Source organism: Thamnophis elegans, chromosome 5, assembly GCF_009769535.1.
Source record: "Thamnophis elegans isolate rThaEle1 chromosome 5, rThaEle1.pri, whole genome shotgun sequence".
NCBI classification, from domain to species: Eukaryota; Metazoa; Chordata; class Lepidosauria; order Squamata; family Colubridae; genus Thamnophis; species Thamnophis elegans.
Window position 1 is genome coordinate 40,963,441 of NC_045545.1, and position 26,844 is coordinate 40,990,284.

At 38.2% G+C, this 26,844-nt stretch overlaps 1 protein-coding gene across 1 annotated transcript in view; it reads right to left on the reverse strand.

Annotated features, from left to right (window-relative positions):
• Positions 1–26,844, reverse strand: part of ZSWIM5 (zinc finger SWIM-type containing 5) — a 156,382-nt gene that overhangs the window by 19,059 nt on the left and 110,479 nt on the right. The window contains exons 2-6 of the mRNA XM_032217476.1: positions 23,038–23,394; positions 12,706–12,854; positions 9,455–9,605; positions 2,155–2,334; positions 247–423 (exon numbers count right to left, since the gene is read on the reverse strand). Of these exons, the coding sequence (XP_032073367.1) occupies positions 247–423; positions 2,155–2,334; positions 9,455–9,605; positions 12,706–12,854; positions 23,038–23,394 (1,014 nt within the window). The remainder of the gene's footprint in view (positions 1–246; positions 424–2,154; positions 2,335–9,454; positions 9,606–12,705; positions 12,855–23,037; positions 23,395–26,844) is intronic.

Sequence of the window (26,844 nt, forward strand, 5' to 3'; positions counted from 1 at the left end):
TCAATATACAGTATCCCTATATAGAGCTAGGAAAAAGGGCTCTGTGAGTATTGAGTATTGCAAGTGGCTAAGTGCCAGGCTTCTCAAGTTCTGGAAAATAAGTAAGTGAAATATGTGTCCTTAGAGAGGGACAGCAGCACCCACAAATGCAAGAATATTATTCTGTCCTAGAGGGATCACAGCTTTTTCTTCAACAAATATTCTTTTAAAAAAAACCTGCACAGCAACCAGAACCAGGAAGCTTACCCAGCCACAACGGTTGTCCTTGTGAGTTGAAAAGAAGACCCTCACCCTCCCTGGGGTAAGATGGAGAAATGTAGAAATCACTGCTGATTATTCGCTGGAGGTGACTGTCCTGCCAGTGGAGGTCACAGCCTTCAATGGCACGAGTGAATACTGTGCGCCGTGGCCGTGTTAAAGGGCCTATAAGGAAAAGAACAGATAAGAACATAAAAACCCAAGCAGCATCCTGCTGGATCAGATCCCTACCCTATCCAACATGGCATCGATTCTCACAGGGGACAATCAATTGCACAAGGAAGCCAACTAGTCTTCCAGCAGGTGGCCATTGAAAACAGTCCCCCATCCATCAAGGCTAATCAGATAGAACATCTAAATACAGAGTGGTCTTCTCAAACTATTCCCTCTGCTTGGGGCAATCCATTGGTCACAATGGACCTGTTTACTACCAAACTGCTCACATGCATTAAAACTGAACACAGGCCAAGGAAAGTACAACTCAATCCCTGACAGAAGGGCTAGGAAGAGTTCTAAGCAGGACATTGAACCAAGCACTATATTATTTTACACACTAGTGTATAACTCTATGCTGTGCTTTGCTGTGCTAGTCACACAATTTTTAAGCTCCCTTTAAAAAGACAGACGCGGAGGATATCAAAATCTTTGTACAACATTCCAGATCTATTGTCACCATAAGAAATCTATTCGCAGGATTCGTTGCCATTTACAAGATAAGGTCAGGCAAGAACGCTGTTGCCATGCTATGTGAGAAAATATCTCTCCCAATATCAACAAGATTTGGGAACTTTGCACACCAAGTTTGTGAAAGTAATATGAGTCCATTTTTAAGCATTCAGCTTGCATGGAGTTCAGGGCTGGCCAGGAATGTTTCAGACTGCAAAGCATTCAAACGATGCTTTTGCTAAGTATTGTTAGCAAAATTGTTATAACAAAATTTTGTTATAAAACTCAGTTATACAAATTATAGCATTTCCAGCACAAAACAGCATGGGGAAATAATTGAGGAGACAGATAGAGCTGACCAATTCTTTTCTAAACTGGATAATTTCCAGTTAATATTACTACAACAACAGCAACAAAAACAACAACCTACAGCAGAGTCCATCCACTGCCTGGTACTGAGCAAGAGTACAGGGAGGGAATTAAAGAGAAAATCAGGAACAGAGGAAGGGGGGGGGCAGGCCACTGAAATATCCCATTATGAGGACAGGAGCGAGGAAGAAGACAAGATTTATAGAGCTCTGATAATCTGAATCAAAACCATTTTCCTCCAATTGGGACATTTTAATAAGAACTAGGCAACCCGTGCCCCACTGGGTCATCCTTTCAAAAATAATCCCTTACCTAAACAGAGAAAGAGAATGATCACTGGCCAGCAACCACCACCACCCCAAAAAAAAGACAGTGAGAGGGGGCAGTGAATTCCAACTTCCAGCCAACTTCCCCACTGACTGTCCTTGTAAAAAGCTGGCAAGGAGTGTTGCAAATGAGGATCATTGCAGCTATGGCAGCGCAGCACAATGAAGCAGCCACAATTTTGCAATGTTTGTCACATTCTGCCCACAGGAGTCACAGGTCCTGAATTCTGTAAATTAGCTAATTTGAGGTAGGTTGATTCAAAAATTGTTGCTCTATGACACACCATGTCACCCAAATGAAGGTTACGAACAATCAAAAAGACACAGGAGTTTTAGTAGTACATCCCTTTTCCTTGCCTTCAGGCAACATTCCTTTGTTCATTGATCTACCAGATGAAATGCAGAGCAGTCCTATGCCCTGAACTAGATTTCTATTATCCCATAACTGGGATGTTATAAGATTATTTTTAGTGTTTATGGAAACTAGAGAAAGATGTTACATAAGAGACAGCGAAACTATCTCCGCCACACTTACTTTGCCTGTGACTAGAGCTCTGAGTAAGGGCACTAGTGATGTTGGGAAGTTCATTGCTGTAGTTTCCATCTTCCAGTGGACAGACATCCATATCACCCCACTTCCGGAGCTGTCGCAGCCAGCACGCCTTTTCTTCTAGTGTGCAGTGTGGATTTAATACAACACACACCCATAGGGCCCCTGTAAGAACAAGCCAAGTGCTGAAATGTATTTTTCTACTTGAACAGGCAACAAGAGCACACATACCCCCGTCCCCCATAGGTTCCTTGCTTTGAAGAGTTGGGAAATGTTTACATCTTGTTTTAGGGAACTGCACTGAGCCCAGAGGGAGAATTTATAAATGAAACTAGCTAACTAACTCAAGAAAACATCTTCCATAAATCAGCTCAATTGTATTCCTCAGAGCTGAAAATGGAGAGGCAATGTGCATCCGAGATTATTTCTGTCGGCCAGGATATATCGATTGTTTGAACTGTACTTCAAAGACTGCTTAAATGTATGCCAGCAAGTCCCAACGTTGGAAACCCCACATGATAGCCTGATTTCTATACTGCACATTTAGTCCATTTTAGAAAAGTAGTAGGCAAGTGGCATTTGCCCCATAATCAGTAGCAACAATATAATTACTGCTCCCAGTACTGTAGTTCAAATCTGCAGGTCAGTTAATGCTGTATATCTAAAAATATATATTAAGTATTCTTTGGCAAAAGAATCTGAAATTAAGCAAAGACTAAAGAAACATTTGCCTTTCAATTGAGTTTCACTTCTCATGACTTTGTGGCCAGGAATGCATATAGTTTTCTTGGCAACCATATGGAAAAAATATTTTATTCCACAATGATTTTTTTTAGTTTCCAATCTAGCCTTCAGCCCTTGCATTTTCTAATGTTCTCCTATCCCAGTCAGGCTCAACACAAGTTTTTAAGGTCAGCTGAGGTCAATTAGATGATGAGGGATACAGATACAAAGCCAAAAAAACCACACTTAACTCTGGATGGTTGTTTAGAGTTTTAAAAGAGATTATGAGTTTTATACATATCACATGATTTGTGGCTACCTCTATTTTTATATTTTTGTACTTAATTACATACTTCATACTTTGTAACTATCTCTTAAAATACTTCTCTTGTGCCTGTGAGCAATCATCTCCTCTATTAATTACTCTATTTGATTAAAATGTTTTTTTGCAGAAATCCGAAGACACATAAGGATACAGTAAATGCAGATATATGTTTAAGTATTCTAATAGCAGAATGTGCAGATTTCTGTATAACTGGAAAACTTGTATAAGCAGCTCTAAGAAAAGGTTTTCTATACCGGGCAAATTAAACTCTCAGGATGCACACTTTAAGCAGGTTTCACACCTCTTAGAACTGGAATTGGCTGGGGCTCCTGCTAAGCCTGAACCAATTTCATTCAAAGCCAGGGATTATAGGCCTTTATGCTTTGCGACTCACCAAGATGAATGTTCATCAATTACATGGTTATATTGGTTTAACAGGAGTCTATAAATTTGCTGTACTTGGTAACTGTGACAAAATTGTGCAAATGTTATCTTTAGAATGGAGTAAGCCGCACCGGATCGTGGTGCAGGGCCAGGTTATTTGAGGGACTTTAAATCAAAACAAACAAATAAATTGGACTTAATGGTCAGTCTTTTTATTATTTAACATTTCTATATCTATATCTTTTTATATCTTTCCCTTTCTGTTTTTATATTTCTTAGGACATCTTCATATGAGATGCTCCATTTGAAACCATCGCTTAGAAATCTATGATCCAATGAGACCAGTTGTATTTGACAGCCAAGCAAATTTGTTTCTAGTTCAGCTATGTTAGGTTTAAAAATTAGTTGTTCCTAGGAAAGGGATGTGGTGGCTCAGTGGCTAAGATGCTGAGCTTGTTGATCAGAAAGGTCGACAGTTCAGCGGTTCAAATCCCTAGTGTTGCATAATGGAGTGAGCTCCAGTTACTTGTCCCAGCTTCTGCCAACCTAGCAGTTTGAAAGCATGTAAAAATGCAAGTAGAAAAATAGGAACCACCTTTGGTGGGAAGGTAAAAGTGTTCTGTGAAACTTCGGCGTTTAGTCATGCCGGTTACATGACCGTGGAGACATCTTCAGACAGCGCTGGCTCTTTGGCTTTGAAACGGAGATAAGCACCACTTTCTAGAGCCGGGAACAACTAGCACATATGTGCGAGGGGTACCTTTATATTTAGGAAAGATTGTGACTCCATATAGCTCCATAGAGTCTCTTTCCCATTTACAGAAACTCCTGCCTCACCCAGGGATTTAGCCCTCAACAGAAGTTTCAAGAAACATTGTGGCTTGGGCAGCTCCCCTTGTAGGAATTGCTCAGGGGTTTGTTTGTTTTTTTGACAAAATCAGAAAGCTGCATACAGCATGACATAAGGATGTGGAAAGCCGAGCAAGCCATTTATTTCCATTTTGATAGAGAAGCAAGTAAGAAACATTTTGCTCCTCCAACTCTGGCATCAACTGGAGGAAAAATAATGATTTTTTTGCATTCCTTGTTAGAAGTGTGGACTTTAAAAAAAAATTGTTTTGAGTGCTTAGGGAACCAGTGGCAGACTAGAAGGGCCCAGAATCTGTAAATACAGGGTCTTATTTTCTTTTGACCCTGAAATAAGTGCTTGGCCTTATTTTGGGGAGCTCTTATTATTTTTGAGGTGCAGGAGGCAGCGAGTGTGGTCACCTCATGGCTGCTGCTGCGTTGCAATATTTTCAGGGAGGGCTTATTTTGGGGGAGGGCTTGTTTTAATGCATGTGCTCAAAAACCCGATTGGGCTTATTATTCAGGGAGGTCTTATTTTCAGGGAAACAGGGTAGCTACTCCCAGCCTCCCTGCTACTAAGCATCTCAGGCTCCCTCCTATTTCTCAGACTGTCCCCTTCATTATGGAACTAAGGTAGTTTGGGGGTTTTCTCTTTGAGCCTAACAATAAATGCAGGGCCAGCCATCCTTGAGCTTCTAAGAGTATCACTCCTCATACTGAACAGGAAAAAAGCAGCTTTACAGACCTGGCTTTTTTGAAGTTTCCTAGCTGGCAAGTCTGTTCCTGAAGGGCTTCTTTTCCAAAGCTGGCAGTTTAAAGAATCAGTTCTTTTGATAAAGAGCCACAATGCTCAGCATAGAGTAATGCATAGATCTGACTCCTGGGTGGCAGGTTTTTAAACTCTTTTTTCTGGGTTTATACAAAGCAACTGATCTCAACCTCAGACTGCTGGGAACGAATGGCAGGGGATGGGAAATAATCTAATTGCCCTGTTCCCCTTGCATGCTCTTCTGAAATACTGTTGGGGAAACAATATGTCAACATAAGGATAATATAAAACACGGATCAGGGTTCACTAGCCATCTGTTGGGCATATATTCATATTTTCTGAAATTCTAATGAAAACAGAGCTTTTTTGCACAACATGTTTATGGGATCATAAATGAGTATTTCTGTTTTGTTGTATAAAGCATCAGAGCAATATATTTCAGATATTTTGGTTTTTGCTTACTAATGCTGTAATATGTTTCCCAGATGGCCTAACTGATCTACATCATTCCCATTTTATCCATGTTCTACCTTCAAATATGCATGCATATGTTTGCAAGTCTACAACTTGCAATCAATCATTTTATGGTCTCTGAAAGTGGATGAGTGCTTTATGACCAGTAAACCATACCCAGCCATTGTAAATAGTTGTGCCCCCACAGACATACACACTGGTCACATGACCATCTATGTTGGGTGGGTCAGCTTTAAGATCTCTTGTGGCATTCCACAATCACATGACTGTAATGTTAATTGCTACTTTCTGGCAACTTTTTTGCTGGTTTCCAGCAATAACTGCTTCTTCAAAAAATAGGTTCACGTAATCACAGCTGCCTTTGCTTAATGACCATGGTGAAAAAGACCAAAGAATTACTTCATCATTATGGTCATTTGCAACCATAATGACTTACAACTGGATTCTACGGTTGTAAGATGAGGACTATCTTTATAGAAATCGATGTTAAACCTTTAGCTATAATTATTATCCTTTATGAACAAAGCTAGTTGAATCCTTGCCTCTCCTCTTGTTCCATATTAAATTCCTATGTATTTATTAAAATTATTTTCCCAATTAAATGTGTAGACTCCCATAAAATACCCAACTGGCATATTTTTCAATCATTCAAAATCTCAATCACTACTGATATGCATATAGTTAAAATAACTGGGTAACCTTGTATTTTTTGAAAACCCAAACTATAAGTGAGTAAAGGACACAATCTTAAATTTTTCATTGGAGAACCATAAAAATAACAGCAGAGGTAATATTGTTTGGGTATAGAATAAGAGCAGAGTTGTTAAACCTCACTGATCCCGCATGTATGACTAGAACTACAAACAAATATCCTGGACAATACTACTCAAGTGTGGATATGTGTCTTTAACTTCTCTGCTGTAAGGGGAAACTACGGTACTCTTCATCAGGAGGAAGAACAATAGTAACTCTAGCAACAACTCAATTAAAAAATACAATTACTCAGTTCAGATATAATGCCAAAGAATTACGAGATCAAGCTTCCAGCTGATGCACCCTTCGTCTTCCCAACTGGTTTCCACAAACCACAGTTCTAGATTCTAGCAAAAGGGCCAACAGAGAAACAACTGAAGCATATCAGCCTCAGGCTTGTTTCATTTTATGTTTCACATGAAACAAGCCAATTTTCCCCACATTTTGTTTTCTTCCCTATTCTGGTCTCCAGCTATAAACAAAATAAAGGTTAAGCTGCTCAAAGATTAAGGTCGAGCTATAATCCAACTGTTTTCAACTCAATTAGGATCTAATCTTTAATATCACTGCAATGGGATTAAAGCTTCAAAGTTTCTCAGTGATGGTAATACCAGCTTTCCTCTTGTGTTTTAGCTGAGGGAATCATGTAAGAACATTTATCTGGAATTCTCAATGTCTTGATTTTATCAGAAACAAAAACTTTCCTTTTTCAACCCTGACCTCTTTATTTAAATTACAAATCAGGTCATAATTCTGAGACTTTCTATTTGAGCATGAACTATTGAGATCGTTTTGAATGTACAATTGCTGGTGAGGCAAAGCTGGGTAATTTTGTTTTACGAAGCTCACAGGTTGTGAAACTATGTGCTGGAGAAACAAAGAGGATGTTAGTACTAAGGAGGAAGAAATGAAAAACATAAACAAAATCATGAAGATTGTGGCAGTAAAGATCAAAATATTAAAGGCAATGATTTTACCAAGGGAACATTTGGTTACAAAAGAGGATAAAGAAACAGGTAAATGATGGGACTTTTTGCCAAATATAGTGATAAAAAAACTCTTTCTTAGTTCTGTATTTCCAATCAGACATAAGATTTAGATAAGCAGTTTTACTGGATTAGGAAGCCCTAATACAAAAAAGAAATTTGCCAACACATAGGAATCTTGCCCTGTGTGTTTCTATATGTATCAATGCCAAGATTCAAATCCTGGGTTTCTTTTTTTCTTTTCTTTTTTTAGACTATGGATTTTTGGCTGCATGTGAAGCATTCTGCAGTCTACCACCTTGTTTACCAAGCTGATACTTCTGGTGTTCATAGGAACATATGCAGAGGGAGTCATCTATGTTATAATAAAAGCATGGCTGGTCAATTGAAACCTTCCCCCATTTTTAAATGTGTTGAACACACATTGAACACACATTTAAAAAGGGCAGGACTTTGATCATTGGTTACACCTGCCGCTTTGAAGTTGTTGTCATACTCTCCCATGGTGGCAGCCAGTGTGAGAATTGGGGGCCTCTGCCTCACCAATTTTAACTCTTTCAGTAAGATCAATGGGCAGGATCAAAAGGTTTGTTGGAATATTCAGAACTGCCAGAAGTTGTTACTGGTGACTGGTCATGATGGCAAGCATTTGTCCGTGCAAGATTTAGGCTCCATTTGATGCATTTAATTAAGTTTATTCTCATTTTAAGTTTCAGATGTAGTTATGCATTGTGTGTTTTGGCCCGCCAGTGGCTAGTGGATCTGGCAGCAGGTTCAGACAGTGAGGAGGTTGGGGAGGAACACGAGCCAGTCATAGAGTCTGGGGAAGGCTCAGATGAGGGCTCTGTGTTTGAGGCAGAGAGGAGGCCAGAGCCATATGCCAGTTATCTGCTACCTACAGAGTCAGACATCAGTGAGTCAGATGAACAGCTGGAGCCTGTTCCCAGTGTATGCATGAGCAGAGTGGCCGGACGAAGGGAACAGCTAAAGAACAGGGATCTACGTGGGAGTAAGGCCACAGATGGACGATGAATGCCCCCCCTCCTGAGGAAATAAAAGAGTGAAAGGGAAGTGGAGTTTGCAGGATACAATTTGTTCGCTTAATTGGTTTGTGACTCTCCGAGACTCCTTGCCAAGTTTTGCAGATATCGGCCTGTCAGCTCTCCAAGCCAGATAAGGTCTGTGACTGTTAATCCTCCCTTGAAAGACTTCACTGGATGTGAATGAACAGAATTCACAGTAAATTAATAAAAGGGGTATTTGTCAGGACAAGGAGTTTGCTTCATGCTCTCAGGAAGCCTAGGTGATTATTCAAGAATGGAGATGAAAACTTTGAAGATCTTACATCCATGCCAAGGGCTACTGCAACCTTTCAATGATGTTCCACTGTTTTTCAAAATGTCTATATGCATCCAACATCAATTGACATTCTAGATATCGATTCTCAATGCTAAGTCACAAGCTAAGGTAAAATATATTATTTCCCTAGCAGTCTCTACTCAAATTACCATGACTGCACAAAACCCAGAGATTCAGGCAAGTTCTGAGTATTAATCTATTTTTATGATGTTGATGAAATAAAAACTTTTTTTCATATTAGATTTTAAATTCCAGTGCAAGCATATGCCCTGGGAAAACAGGAATATTATTTTTAGGAGAGATTATAGATTGCTTATAGAACACACTTTTTGTATAAAAAATTTCCCTGGCATCTCCATTAGAAAGAATCAATTAGCAGACAGTGGGAAAGATCTTATGGTTAACTTCATTTTCTATTTTTGAGGAGAAAGGCTAATTTTAAAAATGAATGTGAACCATTCTCTTTCTCTCCCTCCCTCCCTCCCTCCCACACACACATACACACAAACTCATATACTAACTCATGTAGCCTATAGCCTATAGTAATGATATTCCCAGCTCTGTATGCTTTCCAGCTGCCATCATAAGTCATCTGCTATTTTCTTGCAGCCTTTCCGATCTGAGTTTCTTCTAGACTCAAGCATTACAAACTGCTGGACTTACCCAGCTCATCCCACAGTTGTCGACATTTGTCCGTCATGCCTGTTCCTTGTTGTCTCCAGAGAGCAAGACGTGGATCTGCCATGAACTGCTCTGTTATTAGCGTCAGCATCCTAGCTCCATTAGAATCTCTCATGCGCAGCATTTCACGGACCTAATATAAAAGAGGAGGACATGTAGACTTTCAATCATATAGGGGTTAGATTTAAGGGTGACATGAGTTAGTTTGTACATAGTCTTTGCCATATTTTGCCCATAGGGTGTCCCACCATACATTTGGAGCTAAATTACAACTCTGATTATCCTGACTGATCATGGTGGTTACAACTGACACGAATTGAGATACCTGATTTTTTTGGGGGGGAGGGATTATGTACTTATAAGATGATAAAAAGCTTGCCATCATCAAGCTGTCTACATGGTTGTGAAAATGTCTCTAAGGAGTAAACCTTGCTGTGAACAAATAACAAGCTATTCAGAAAAGCCAAAGAAACAATTTTTTTCCTGAGAATAAGAGGCATTCAAAATCATTAATAAAGAATATGTTAAGCCAGATGGTGATTTTTATATTCTCTGGCCAGTAGAGGCTGAACCAGATATATTCAAATCACGATCTCCATCTCCAACAATGATCAAATTTAAATGCTTTGTGGGTAACTGAACTTCCAAACTCCCTCCTCAAAAAATACCTTGGAATGTGGGTTTAGATTATGAGAATTCTTGGTAATCAATTTGTCTCCCTTTACTGTTCTATAATTTGAAGGGAAATGCCTCATGACTAAAGAAATATATGTTCAGACTTTGAATCCCCTCACTATGATGGGTTCTTGAAACCTGAACAATTCCAAGTAATGTTTAATCTTGTAAACTATTTGAGAGAGAAAGGTTTGTTTTAAATGATATCTAAGACCTTTTATAGAATAGATTTTTGAAGTAAAGTGTGGAATCACCATACTTGGACATTTTCAAATATAGGAAGGCATATCCTGCTCAAGAGATACAATTGCTTACAGAATTCCAATTATCATTTCTTGCATGCTGGCTTCTGCAAGAGAACATATCACTTGATCTAACTAGAATTTCTCTAACACACCAGGTTCTAGAATAATGTTTTCTCAAAATGTGTAATGCCCAGATGGAACAGTTTAGAATAAGGATCAAAGTATACGCTGACAACATTCTTTGCTTTATATGAAGTATAAACATTTATAAAATAACTTATGGGGGTCAGTGGCTATTAGTCCTGATGACAGTGTAATTGTCTATAAGGTATTTACAGGGAAGCTAGTGAACTTCCTTGTAGTTAATTGTCCAAAGTGAGAATAGACTGCTAGACTACATGGCAACAGGTTCAATCCAGAAAGGACTGCTTAAATCATTAATTACATAGATTGTCCTAAATATGATTAACTAATTTTCCATCTATCTATCTATGAATGACTGATATAAAATTGCAGCAATATATCAGGAACAGTTTTAAAAATAAATCTTGCAATTATGCATATGTACAAGTATTTGCTTTTTTAAAAAAGCGAACAAACTTTTGTATGCCATTAATATTTTGGCCATCTTGACTGCATTTGTCTATGAAAAACTACAGATTAATGCTTATGGATTAGTCTCAGGTCATGTACTTTCTATTTTTTTTCCCCTTAGAGGCATGCATAGATTAATTCAATGCAAATATGATTAAACTTTGAACATTTGCATTCAATACTCTTATACACTGTCTATATACTGTTGTTCTGTTTGTTCATACAGTTTATACTGGAATTTATAAGTCTTTATAAGAAGGATTCTAGATACTCCTTTTTCATGATAGTCCTGTGACAGAACAATCTGCTATATCATTCAAATTCTGTTTATTTAGAATAAAAATGAAGAGCGTTGAATTCTAAGTAAAGGTAGTACATACTTCTACAAAAGCCTTCAGTAATTGCTTTTAAAACCACTGCTACAGTCCCTTTTTTTTTTAGCCGAACTCACCTTTCAGGTGTCATGGTTCCGAGCAATGAACCCAAATGTACCAAGATTCAGAAGCTCCATTCATCCTTGAAACATCTTTTATTGAGTACATTGTATCAGCACTTAGAAAGTTGAAGCTAACTCTGGGTAATTCCCATGCTTCAGAGTAATAAAAAAATTAGAAACTTCCCACCCCCCTCAGGTGTCTTGGGTCAGGTTAACCAATCAATCCTCGGACTCAGCAGATGTTCATTGCCATGACCTTGGTTCACACACTGAATCTGGTGGATGTTTTGTCTAGTGGACTCAGGCACCACATTCCAGTTCCTTCTATAAAAAAAAACCCTCCCCCCAAAGAATGGCAACTAAGAAACTAAGCAAACATAAATATGGCCTTGGCCGTAGTCGCTTCGAAGTTGACAACAGGATTCTTGTGGGGAATTATTAAAAAAAACAAAAACGCACTGCTGCTACTGCATCATAAGCAAGACTTGCTTGTTCAGATGGCTTTGTATATTGTATATTATAAACAGTATTGATGATGTTGTGTTTGTTTGCATACATGTATATGCCAAAATCCAGCAATGGAGAAACACAAGGTTACATGTTCTATTTTTCCACTATTACTTTTCTATGTTGCAATCCTTTATTAAAACCAAAATCTCTACTACAAAGGTTTGATTGATAAATCTTCCTTGAGTGAAGTTAATAAGCAGAAAGCACCAAAAATGTGTATCCAAACAAAATTTGCATAAGTGGAAATACCTAATGATGAGCTAATTGTGAGTAACATATTTTTTTTTATTCCTAGTGGCCATTGCACCAATGCAATTTAACATGTTAGTTCCAGTCCATCTTTTGAAAAGACTGAACCAGAGATGGTATTCAGAAAGTTCTGACCAGTTCTGGAGAATCGGTAGCGGAAATTTTGAGTTCGGAGAACTGGTAAATACCACCTCTCATTGTCCCTGTCCCCATCTATTCTCTGCCTCCCACGTCCCAGCTGATTGGGAGAAAATGGGAATTTTGCAGTATCCTTCCCTGGAGTGGGCAGGGAATGAATATTTTACAGTATCCTTCCCCTGCCATGCCCACCAAGCCATGCCATGCCCACCAAAATTTGCCCACAGAACCAGTAGTAAAAAAATTTGAATTTCACCACAGGACTGAACGATATAATCCTAAATGTTTATTTCATGGAGAAAAGAAGAGCAAATTGAAAGAATATTATAAAACTTCAAGGGTAAAAAGTTTTACAAATGGGACAGAAAAGGCAAGCTATGTCTCACCTTAGCAAACATGGAATTGAGTTGCTTCCCAGAGCCATAGTACCCTCCTTGGGAGAGGAATAGCTTCACCTGCTCTCGAACCTGTTCCTCATCCAAATGCCAGCAATTTTCATCATCAATACTGGCTCCTGCAGTAGGGTCTGGAGCACCTATGGCAAGAAAACTCAGCTGTTAAATGAAACCTTCTCCGGAGCCTTAATAGGGTGAAAATGCCTGTTATCCCTAACCCTATCATATAGGAAAGCAATATTTCTTAACCTTAGCCACTTTAAGATGACTTCAACTCCCAGAATTCCCAGTTTCATCTCAAAGTGGCTAAGGTTAAGAAACTCCACTGTAAGGTCTCCATAAGTGGGGAACAATTCCTGGTGTCTTTACACATCCATGCAACACAGAACTGGTCTTACCATTTCATTTTCCAGGATGTCTCTTAAATTCTCAAATTATTTTAGGTACTCTTTGATAGTCTCCTATCTAAGTTAGGCAGGCTCTAACCTACTTAGCTTCCAAGCACAGACAAGTTCAGTCACCCAGTTCAGTCACCCGCTAACACGTGCTGAGTTACCGTCCATACAAAAGAGGGGGGAAGCTGTTCTTTAGACAAAACAACAGTGTAGTACCACAGTACTTTAATTTAAAAAATCAATATTTATTCAAATCAGTACTTTTGTTTTCAATGCAGAACAAAAAAAAGTAGGGTTATGTTTGTATAATCGCAGCAGTAGAGCCAAATAAAATACTGTAAAATAACAAATAATTGTCCCAGCCTATGATGAATTATCCCAAATAGTTTCATTTAAAAAAGAATATGAATAGCAAGGGAGAAATTTCAGCTCTATTCTGCCATAACAGGCTTGATATTGGTAGTATTCTCCACAACAGCTCCTACAGTAAGCTAAAAACAAAATAAGAATCATCCTCTTCTTTGTTGCTAAAAACTTTATAATGTATCAGTTTGGATGGAAGCTTTAATATTTAACATGAAAAGTCTTCCTAGATCAGTTTCCTCCACTGAGGCCCTCCTAATAAATTTAACTACCAGGCAAAGAAAGTCCAGTTCAGATTCTAAGATGATCCAAATAACTCCCACCAAGACTTATACTTGGTCTTTCTGTGCTGATCTCTAAGCAATTGCTATATGACTATCTTTCTTGGGCCTCAAAAGAGAGAAACTATCCCTCTAAAGCCATAAACTTCTCAAAGACAGCACATGGAAAAATATACAGGGAAGATTAAATTGCTGAACTCAGAGAGGTGTCACAAAATGTTTGGAGATGTCCATACAGAAGATAACCATTCTCCTGACACACTTAATCTTAGCTATGTTGGCTATTTTAAGAATGACTCAGTAAGGATTACATGAAACAGGCTGAAAGCAATGAAAGCCAGTGATGGCAAGGCCACATTATCTTCAACAGCTTGAGGATGATTTCTTTCTATCAGAGGAAGAATCAATTTTATTATTATTACAGAATTATCTATCAAGGATTCCTTTGGCTAGATATCTCAATAGGCAAAGGAGGACACGAACAATTGCAAAGGGGAACACACTGCTCCAAAGAAAAACCAAGACACTAAAAAGGCTGGACAATATTTGATTTTAAAGCGTATCTGCTGGATGGAGGACATTAACTTTCTTGGCATCCATTTCAAAAATTACAGCAAAAAATTGCAAAGAAATGTACTTAAGCTGATATGTATATGAAATCACTTTTTCCACCATCAGAAAGACTGATTTTTCATGCCAGGGGCTTTGGTGGACCCTTAAGAGGTGAAGCCCCCCTCTCCTGTGGCGCAGGGAGGCAAGGATCTCCGCTTGCAATAGCTGAAGAAGCAGCTAAACCAGTGAACCAGTTAGCTGACGAGTTCGCTGTCAAGCGATTCCTCACAATTTCTTCTCCGTTTGCTTTCTTAATGTTTGGAAGAGAATCCAGGAATCAAGCTGTGGAGCAGTTAAAATCTGAATGTCTCGACTGGCACAATACTGGGAAAGTCACCAGGCAAAGGAGGCACTACCAAAAAAGATGACAGGCTCAGTCTCCAGGCAGAAGAACAGTGCAACACCCATTCTTGGATCTTTTTCCCTTCCCCCTATGGAGAATTGGTGATGACATGCTTTTCAAATTTCACCATAGAAAAATATGACAAGTCATATAGTCTACTTGTTATAGTGAGTGATAATAGATTTGAAGAGGCTGGATTTAACTCGACTGCTTGAATCAGGAAATAAATTAAATATTGTAAATTTAGGGTATTAGTTTACTGTCAGATAAAGAAAGAAGCAATTTACAAGGTCACAATAGATAAAAGTTTGAATGACTGCCATTGTGAAAACTGCTCAGCTCCAAAGAAAAACCAAGACACTAAAAAGGCTGGACAATATTTGATTTTAAAGCGTATCTGCTGGATGGAGGACATGAAGTCCTCCACTATGTCCTCCTTTTGCTTGATGTCTCATAACCCTACCTTGGGTAGCATCTTAAAGTAATTAATATTTGCTATATGAAATGCTGGAATAAGAGCTGCAGAGATTACGTACTGTGCTAACTAACCTCAAGAAAGAGAAAATGAAAAATAAGTAGACGTAGATGCCACTTTATCATTCAGCACTTTTGAGAAAACCTTCAAATGTTAAAGAATAATTTAGTCTTTTTCAAGTCTTGATCCCAAACATGGTTTTAGGTAACAAACTGTTTCCTGAGTACTGAATCTTTGGGATGGCATAAGAATCTCATAGATAAACTAGTAAATGGGGAGGGGGGGATGTTTTTACCAGTCATCCATCAGTAAGAAAGAACATTAAGAAGGTAGTGGGGGGGATCCTATTTAGCCAGGAACAGCTGCAGTAATTTCTGGAAGCTATTAAGTTCTATACATGTATATACTTTTATTGGTAACATGCCTACATACTTTTCCACTTATGGATGAGGTCAAGGAGAAGTTAGTAAGACTAGACTTGGATTTAATAGGTTACTGACTCATAATCATTTAGAATCCTCTTGCTTTAATACTCTTTAAGGTGTTTTGCATCACTTTAGATAACTACAGCCCTGAAAATAGTTAAGATTTACTCCTGCAAGCTATATTGTCTGTTTCCACACTTAAGACTCAGACTTTTAAAGGTTTCAGCAGAATGCTTATTAAGGAAGAATAATCATGTCCAAAAAGCAGACTCGTTTCTATTTCCTAAACTTCAAATCCTTTTTCTTGTTTCTCAATGTCCTTCCCATACACAATACAGTCCAAAAAATGCGAACATTTAGCGTTGCTTACTTACTTACTTTTCAAGCTTCAGCTTTGCAGTGGTACAAGGCACACAATTAATCTGTAAGAACAGCTGACTGCCTCACTGATGTGCTCTTCACAATGAAATCTTTCCTTACAAAGCATCTTAATGCCATAAGACTAAACAAAAATCTTTCTAAAGTCAATAGCAGCTCCGCTATAAAATGAAAGATGCCAAATTGATGATATTCCCTCCCACATTTTTTGAAGCCACTAGAAAAATGCAATTTATGCTTGGAGAGAATAATTTATAAGGCACTCAGCTGTGCAGCACCCCCAAGAAATTAGGAAGCATTTCACATTGTTACATTGTTGTACTCAACTTCAAAAGCTAAAAAAAGTGTTTCTATATAAAAATTATCAACATTATCAATCTGTATGTCTGACATTAGATAACAAAAAACAAAATTAAAAAATCCTAATCTATGCTGGCAAGAAGAATCATGGGTGGAAATTTCAGTTAGGGCAGTGTTGAAGTCCACAGGACTTAAAATCGTCAGGAACATGCAACACTGACCTTTATCCCATTTCTCTAATGTTTATTACTACTCTTCAGTCAGTTAATATAGCTGATAACTGGACTGAGGAGACATGGCAAAAGACAGATGCAGCCCTTTCCAACTGGAACTAGTCAACTGGATTTATCCTTGTCAATAAAGCTTCATCTCTACAACCACTAAGAGAAAGCTGGCCAGGAAATGCCTGCTTTAATCCTACTCAGAGGCAATTAGCACTCTCAAAATAAGCAGCATTGTGGAGCAAAACCAATATATTATAATGATGAAATTAGAAAAATCATATTGTAACTGTCCCATCAACATAGAAGCCAGATGATTCGTAACTACATGGCAGAGCAATAGGGCAAAGCAGTTTTGCAATCCCTAGGCATCTTCAACTGAAAGTAACAGAATAACAGAGTTGGAAGGGACCTTAGAAGATTTCTAGTCCAACCCCTGCTCAAGCAGGAAACCCTATACCATTTTAGATAAATGGTTGTCCAATCTCTGTTTAAAAAATCTCCAGTTTTGGAATACCAACAAGTTCTGGAGGCAACTAATTATTCTGTCAGGAAATGACTTCTTAGTTCTAAGGTGGTTCTTATCCTTGATTAGTTTGCATCCATTGCTTCTTATCCTGCCTTCAGGTGTTTTGGAGAATAGATTGACTCCCTCTATGTGTACTCTAGTTATCATTTAAACCAGGAGTAGGCAACCCATTATTTTGCAGATAATTTGAATTTAAATTTATACCAGCCTCAATAAGCCCAGCCATTTGCAAAGGATTTTACAATTTGACTGCACTGGGTTATTTGCCAGAATTTTCAACAATCAGTGAAGAGGCTTGCCTGCCAAGCCCCAGGGTTTGATTTGTACCTTAGAGAAAAGATGCCAGTCGAGAATTACCCCAACTTTCAGAGCATTCAATTAGCTTTGTGTAAGCAGGAAGACTTTCACTCAGTGTTCAATACATTAAAACCTTTCTGGTCACCATAAACCATGGGGCAGGTTCACTAGCAGCAAATGAACCATTTCCCTCAGTTTTCTTCATTACCAATTTTATTCTTACACATATTAGTAACAATTATTTGGTTTTCAATTGTCAGACAATGGGAGGTCCAAATATTGGTCAGCTTTGATTATATTTTGTTTATAAAGGCTAGTTTTTATTTCTAAGATGATTGCAGCTGAATTGCTTTTCTAAACAAAGGAAGAATAAGAAAAAAGGAAAAGAAACAATACAGTGACCTTTTGGTACTCAACAGCCTTGAAACTCATCAAATTTGGTACTCAACAAACTTTGATGCGAAAATTTTGTCCCAGTACTCATACTTTGTTTGGTATTCAATATACAAGCTAGAATTTTTTGGTATCAGCTGCCTTGTGACTCACTACATTATTTCTTATGGGAAAAATTGTTTGGTACTCATCATTTTTGGTACTCATCATGCCATCCAGAGCCAATTGACAATGAGTAAACGTTTGCCCTCTTTATGCTTCTTTCTATGTTCCAAAATAAGCAACTCTTATTTTTATTCCCAGCTTTATACTTTAAGCCTGCTATATTCATTAACCTGCAATGGTTCTTGCAATTATGAGGGGAAAGCTTAATAATCAGTAAATTTGATTTTGCTCTGTATTAAAAATTTACAGAATATTTTATTACAGTTCTTTGGGATGATTTAAATAGTGATTTAACTAGACTGACATCCCTGGAATCAACTGTTTTCAAAGGAATTAATTGATTCAAGCATTTCCTTGAGAGTGGGTGAATTCTATGTGCCTTTATTAGAAACACCCTCTTCTTAACAGCAGCCTCCCAATGAATTCACACAGTGATAGGTAATCTGAATCAAAGCCAAATAGAAAGAATAGAGTGCATGGATGGGGAGAGAGGAGAAATAGCTACAGGCATTGAATAATTCACAGTTCAGTATCAGAGGTTTTCCCTGTCTGGTCATTTGGTTTTCCATCTTATGGAGAAGTTTTTCAATAGAATTTCATGGATGGAAATCCCCAAAAGTCTATTATTGCTGACATCATCCCACTTGAAGGGAAAGAGAGAAGTACTTTCCAAAAATATTTAACACAAAGGGAGATTATAATTAATAACAACTTTCAGATGGAATTTTGCAACAGTTGATGCCTAGCAATAGCGAAACTCTACTAGGAACGGGAAAATATATTGCAGAAAGGAACAACTTTGCTTAATACCATATGGATTAGTTACAGATAATCTTTCTACAGTGACTGCTTTGTTTAGCAATCACTGCAATTATGACAGTGATGAAAACATCATTTGGTGTCCAACCCTCAACCCTTTCACAGGTCTGTTAAGCAAAGGAAAGCTGAAGTAAGATATAAGCATAGTAGCAATTTCACTTATTGATTGCTTTGGTTAATTTTCGGTCTCAATTGTTGTTGCTAGATGAGGACTACCTGTATACTTATTTGTCATAAATAATACAGAACATATTTTCTAGCATGAGAATAAATATCTCTTATGCTTTGGCAGTGATTGGAAAAAGGTCCTTCATCATTGGGTTTTGTGGTCTAGTCATTTCCAGAGAAAGAGAGAGGGATCTTTGTTCCTCAGGGTAACGTATATTGAACAAATATATTGAACAAATACATTCTTGAACAAATTTATATAGTTGCCCAACTCACATACATGTGACTTCAGGAAACTTATAATATTAGAATCCACTACAAAAACCATAATCCCCCACTAACCCCCATGGCAGCAGCAATACAAACCACTTGATCGACTCCAGTTCCATTTGGGGACTGTCTCCAGGGCCTTTGGAAAAGCAATAAGTATGGTAAATAGCTCAAATATTTTGGGACATGTCTTGCCATGCCCAGCATAACTGATCATAACAATAGAAGAAAAAAGCTATTTACAATTAAAATATTTGGAGTTTCCACTTGAAGTTGGCTTATTATTGGCAGAACAAAGCCCTTGTGCGGTATTCCCCCTTTGAAACTAGTGCACAACTCTGCATTACAACTACTGCACAAAGATCGGGCAGCAATTGTGATGAGGATGGCTTTTGTATAGGTTTATGTTGTGTGCTACTTGCACATATTGCTAGAATTTCTTTGTTGATTAATTAATTAAATCTATATGTCAATCATTCTCACGCTGAAGGGTGACCTACACTCTGGGTGGTTTTAAATTGAAATCATAAATATAAAGCTATTAAAAACATAATTAAGGAAACAAGAAGCAAAAAGATAATATAAGTAAAGTGGTGGCATCTTTTCAGTTAATACACCAACCATCTTCAACATTGAGCACCCCCATGAGGACAACATGCTATCTGGCAGAGTTGCCTTGAGTTATTTGTAAAAATAATAAAGATGGGATGCAAACAAACAAACGAACAAACATTTAAATACCCTTCCAAGAAGGGCAAAAGGGTAGAGGCAGACCTCACCTGAGATGGCAAACTATTCCCAAAAAGCTGAGCCATAGCAGAAAAGTCTAGCCTTCTAGATTCTGCCACCCGAAGCTCTTTGAGCAACAGAGTCTGCAGCATGCCCCTTCTGCTGGACTGAGTGGGGTGGGCTGATACCTTTGGAGTGAGATGGTTCCTCAGATAACCTGGCCCCATGCCATGAAGGGCTTTAAAAGTGACAACCAACATCTTGAACTGGACTTGGAAGCAAATCAGCAACCAAGGCATCTTGAATAATAGCAATGTTTCATACCCAATCCAACTGGCAGCTAAGCCTATCTGCACCACTGCCATTCTGTACAAGCTGTACCTTCCAAACACTCTTCCTGCATAGCCCCATGTAGAGTGCATTGCAGTAATGACCAGCGCGTGACTGACCGAGTCAGGGTCTCATAATCTAGTGAAGGGCACAACTGGTGTAAAACATGAAGTTGTGCAAAAACCCTCCTAACAGGAGCGATGAGTCCAGGAGGAACCCCAAGTCCTGAGCACTGGGTCTATCTGGTATAGTGCAACTCCTTCCAGAACTAAAGATGATAAACTTCCAGATCCTGAAACTCCTGTGCCTACAAATATTCCATAATTGGCAGACAGGTAATTAGTTATTTCACAATTGAACTACAATGCATGTTGCATGGATTGCCATTGAAATTCATCCATGGAGCTTCAATTAGTTCAAAATAAAACAACATGACCAATGATGGGTATACATTGATATGCCACTATATCGTCAATGATCTACGAGTTGCATTGATGGCCAGTTTGGTTGTGATGCAATTCAATTTGCTGGTTGTCAACCATAAAACCCTAGTTATTTTTTAAAAACTACCTGGGTTTGTGCCCATCCAGTACAATCAGATAGAGTAGGGGTATTCCATCTCCCTTCTATCAAATAATATCAGCTAGTGGTACTCCAGAAGTGTACCTTCTCTGTTATGGTGCCTGTCTCCCTAGTATATCATCCCCCCGAGATTTGTGCAGCTTCCACTCCATAGGAGTTCCACAACTATGAAAACATGGTTGTGCTCTTAGACCAGGCTTAGATTGGTTGTTGAGTATCTGGTGGGTTTCTTTATGTCATGTAACATGAGTTTTTTTTTCTGGGTTCACCTGTTTTTCTGTTTTTTATTGTTTTTCTTTATTTTCATTATTAAACCTTAATTATTCCCCTTCTTTAAATTATTAATTAGAGACCCAGTTTAGCCTAGTGATTAAGGTACCAAGCTAGAAACCAGGAGATTATGATCTTATTTCGGCTTTCCTTTGCTTAACAGACTTGTGGAGGTCGTAAACTCAAGGATTGATTACAAACTTTTTTTCCCCTTATTGTTGTTAACTGTGAAACAACTTCAAACAAAGCAATCACTAAAGGAGAACCTTTATAAGCTTTGTATTTAGCAACTAAAAAGAAAAAAAAGTGCTGTGGTGGTGAACCTATGGCACACGGAGCCATATTTGATGGCATACCAGCTGTCAGCATATATTTTTTGCCCTTCCAGAGGGCCAGGGCAGGCTGTTTTTGCCCTCCTCAGGCTTCAGGAAAGCCTCCGGAGCCTGGGGAGGGGTCACACATGCATGCACGGAGGGGGTTGCGCGTGCATGGGCAGAGGGGCTGGGAAATTGAGTGGGCACATGTGCACAATTTTGGCATGCTGTAAGAAAAAGGTTCGCCATCGCTGGTCTAGTGGTTAAGTTACCAGACTAGAAACCAGAAGCCTGAGTTCTAATCCCACTTTAAGCATGAAAGCTGTCTGGGTGACTTTGGGCCAATCACTCTCTCTCAGCTTAACTCACTTCAAAAGTTATTGTTGTGAGGAAAATAAGAATAGGAATGAGTATTGTGTTCACCTCCTTGAGATATTTATAAAAATAATAAAAGAGGAATTTTAAAAAGAGATGATATAAACTGATCTATACAGGGTTGAACTGTGGAGTCCTTGGTGCTCTCTGAGTTTGGTTATTTGCTTGCTGATGTTTCTGTAAGCAAACATCCAAGCTTAAAGAACACAAAGGACTCCATAAGCCGATCTGTCATCTCAAAATAATTAGCCAGAGTCTAAATTGAGAATGTAAAAAAAAAATCACTCATTCTCACTTCAATATACCTAGAAATAGCAACCACGTCTTTGCTTTTCTCGGTAACAAAAAGTAGCAATAGCAATAGCAGTTAGACTTATATACCGCTTCATAAGGCTTTCAGCCCTCTCTAAGCGGTTTACAGAGTCAGCATATCGCCCCCACAGTCTGGGTCCTCATTTCACCCACCTCGGAAGGATGGAAGGCTGAGTCAACCTTGAGCCGGTGAGATTAGAACCACTGAACTGCAGATAGCAGTCAGCTGAAGTGGCCTGCAGTACTGCACCCTAACCACTGCGCCACCTTGGCTCTAGTCTGAGTACCTTCTGCCAGCACCATGGCAGCTGATAAATCCTCACACAGTAACATATTCAGGGCATTCGACTTGTAACGCTCAGTGGTTATAGAAGAGAAAAAATGCACACCATTCTCAACTTTGACATGTGGGTTTTTTAAAATATAGTTGCTACGAATCAAATTTCACTAACACTTGGCTTTCCACTTTCTAACAAGGCAAGCTCCTTATGTGTTAGAGAACCACTCTCATCATACTACCCACATGAACAGATTGGAGAAAGTTAATAGTTCTCTTCTATCAATGCTAAAGAATGAACTTGTAGAACAGAAATGTGGTGCTACTTTATAAAAAGGGGCTAGCTTCTCTCCTTGTTTATGCTCTCCAGCAAAAAGTACAAACATTACATATAACCTGACAGGGTCACAATATATTTAGAGTCCAGGATGTTAGATACTCAACCACTTCCAGCATTGTTTGTTGTTATAAATTTCTTTTCCAAAAGAGAGACAAACAGTTGCAACAGACAAAATCTTTTGGTGAAAGGTATGAGCCTGCAGACGATTTGTCAGGGAGCTGTAAAGATTCTATATAGAATTAAGTGCTTCAGACATTATAAACATGGTGAGATTCTTCTCCTCTTCGGGTTCGTCAAGAATGAGCACATTATTATGATTTGGGAGATTTATCAGAAGTGATTTCTGCCTTGTTGACTTACCATGCACTTGATTGATTTCGGAGTTGGAGGACAAGATTTCGTCAGCCAATTTCTGGGCTGTTGGGAGCACTTCAGTGTGGTGGGCTGTAATCAAATACTGAACAAACTTTTGGAGCTGGTCCCTGTTCATTTGGAAAAGAGTCTCTGATATAGGAAGACGAAGTTTGACTTGATCAGGCTTGCGAATCCTGTAGAGGGAGAGTGCCACAACATGAGCGCAATAGAAAATGTCCTTGTTCCCACAATCACATGTCACGGATGTTATCTTGCACCGGTCAAAGCTGATGGCCACTTTGTAGGTCATTTCTGGTTCAGTTGCAGTTGCTGCTTCTGTCACAGTACCACTCAGGTGGAATCCTGGAAAGGAAAAAATAAATTACTAGGGAAAGGATCTTTTTCTTTTTCTGCTTATAAAAGTTCTAATTTTGTTGTCTTCTGGTTTTTTTTTTTTAATGAAGGGTAAAATTCTCAAAAAAGGATAGTGGTGAATATACTTCTAGCCACCAGAATTGTGCAGTCTATACTAGAGGTATTGAAACTCAGAACAGAAGTCTGCAGGTTAAATATCAATAAGACAATTGACTAATAGGGAGCCTTAAGACAGAATGGAAGCATAGCCCAGTCTTATAATGAGAATGATGTTGATTTAATGCAATATAAGTGTGTATCTCTTTGATGGAGTTTCCGTTATAAAATAGAATTTCCAGGAATTTATATTTCCAGTAATTATAATCTTGCCCCTTAAAAGCAATTCAGAAGAGGAAAAACAGAAATAAATGAAATCAGAATGAAAAAGCATTTATTTTGCCCATCCTTGCTCAATTTATTCATCTCCTTCCCAGCCTTATAGATAATTAGGAAGACTCACATTGTATTATGTCTATAGTATTGTTAAAATGCCTACTTTCTAATCATTGTAAGCATCTCATTTGTAATTAAGGGATAAATAATATAATAACAGTCTGGCATTACTGGACCCCGGATTTATGATTATTGCTAAACCTTGATGGGGAAATCTCTCAGAGTTTTACTTTTTGCAACAGTAGCTTTGATTCATTTGCTAGATGTGGGGCGACAAAGACCTAGAGACAGCAGACTTGTAACAGGGCTACTGGATGTGAGTGCCTGTGTGTTGCATACTAGAGAAACAAGTTAAAGATTCTTCTTGTACATTGGATGTTGTGCTGCCTGTTACAATCTCTGAAAAGCTTCTGCATTACTCTCAAGGCTGAAGTCACAACATCTTATGGCACTGAGTGATTTCAATCATGATCTGTGCCAAGGCTTGAGAAGATTTGAGATTCCGTGGTCTCTATGATGACCATGGGCTTATACAAACTGATCTTGGGATTGACTCACATCAATCATACTCTTGATTTTGTATTTGCCTCAGAGAGAGAAGTTGCTAGATAATCTGAATTCAGAAGTTATATCATCTAACATGTACTATGGTCAGATCATTTTATGGTCCAGATGAAACTATCTGACTCTTGGAACCCCTGCAGGGAGAGTGAACTGATTAAAATGGTATCAGGCACCATATGAATCCAGATGGACTTCAGCAGGCAGCTGGTGATTTACCAAGCAACCTGATAGGTAGCTCTATTGTCTGGGTAGCCACGGGCAACAGAAGGCAACTTGACCCCACAACTAGCTTGTTCCCAAGCAGCCTCTCTTTGTTCATCAATTCCAGTTGTCCCCTTGCTTTACTGAGTAGCTCTAGGAGATAAAGTATCATTAGAAATGCTTAGGATGTTGGAAGAAGACGAAAAGTAAATCTTTCTATATTGTTCTTGGCAACAGCATTTCTATATTGTTGCCAAGAAAATCAGGAGTTGAGCCCAACTTGAGTCAGTCTTTGTTTTAAAGAAGACAATAATAAGGTATAAAATAAGTGGACTTTTCTAAATTCATATGATTAGATACAAAGTCTGGATTCTTACTATATTTCATCTAATCTATAACATTATTCACGTAATTCACTTATTGCCTTTCTATATTTTTAGCCTGCTAGAAATATTCTACCAGTGTATTTTAATGCAAATTCATATTCTAGAGGAAACTGACAGATGTATGTGTAGCAAAAGATGAAAAAATTATTAATTGCATACATGCCTTATGTTTTTGCCAACTCTTACAAGTTTTATAAGATAAATTCTTTCAGACGTTTTTAATCAACAGCCTCAAAACCATCTATATACTGCTATTCTGTTTAAAGCAGTGCCAAAACTCACATACAGATCTAATTAAGGACTGAGAGATGGTGTTTCACTTTAAAAACCATTTTTTAAAAAAATAAGCCTTGTAAATAGAACATGAAAGCTTTTAGATTAATATAAACCCCAGAAATATATTCAGAAAAGCCTCATCCATTGAAAACCTGTTTGATAACGATATCATTTCTCCTCATACATTTCACTTTAAATAGCATATGGAACAATTTGCAGAGCATAGCAGGGCCATTTGCCCATTATACTAACAAGTAATATGGATTAGTCAAGAATAAGGATGATCATTCCCACAATCTCATTGCATGGTGAGTATTGCTAACAAACTACTATCCTTTTACACTAGCCAGAAAAAGAATCCATGGTTTGTTGAATAAATAATTGGAGTTCTTAATCTATGCTCCATGACTCCTGTAGAATTGAAATTTGGCAAATTTTATGAAATATTTTATGAAATTATCATAATGTAGTTTATGACAAAATGCAAAAAACTTCAGAAAACTTTTCCTGTGCTAATGTTTGAGCATGCAATACAGTTCAACATGGGCTGTTTTCAAGACAGATGCATCTCTGAATGTATTCATTTATTTTGAAATGAAATGAAAAAGGGACAGATACTCTTGAGCTATTTGATTATATAATTAATCTCATTGCTACAGAAGTTTCTTCTTTATAGCACTAACAATAGCATTTAGACATATATGGCTTCATAGTGCTTTACAGCCCTCTCTAAGCGGTTTACAGAGTCAGCATATTGCCCCCAACAATCTGAGTCCTCATTTTACTGATCTCAGAAGGATGGAAGGCTGAGTCAACCTTGAGCTGGTGAGATTAGAACTGCTGAACTGCAGCTAGCAGTCAGCTGAAGTAGCCTGCAGTACGCACTCTAACCACTGTACCACCTCGGCTCTTGTTCGAATTGATGAATAGAAATACTTTTACCTATTCTGGAGCAAACAGAAAACTGTCCCCAAAGTCTACTGGCTCTCTGTATCAAATCACTTGCAGTCACTGACTCCCACCCACCCCACACCCCACAACAAATTAATGTATCAAAAATCCTAACAAATTTTATACACTATTGGACAGTGTCAGAATGGAAGAAAATACTACTTTAATACCAGCTAAGGATAATTTTAAATTGACTCATGAACTGGGGATAGGATGAAGGTGACAATATTGGTATGGGAGGGGGAGAAAATTATTGCCTAGGAGGGCATATTTCTGTCCTAGTCAGGAAACTGTGTGAAAAGACCCAGAAAAGAACTAATTTCTTATAGAATTTTTGCAAGTAATATTAAGCTCACTATCTATCGAAAAATAGTAACTTGACAAACTTAGTATGCAACAGCTTATTTTAGATTATTTACCATGACTCAAAATTCAATCCTAAACACACTTGCCATGATTTATTTATTTTTACTGAATACAATAATACTAACCTTGTGGTTTATGTGCATAGATTTATGCTGTAATATTTGGAATATGCTATAGGCTTACAGACTCCTTTCCTGTTATGTATCTGCATTTTTATATAGTAGACCACATGTCACAACATCCAAACTAAAAATCATTCTGG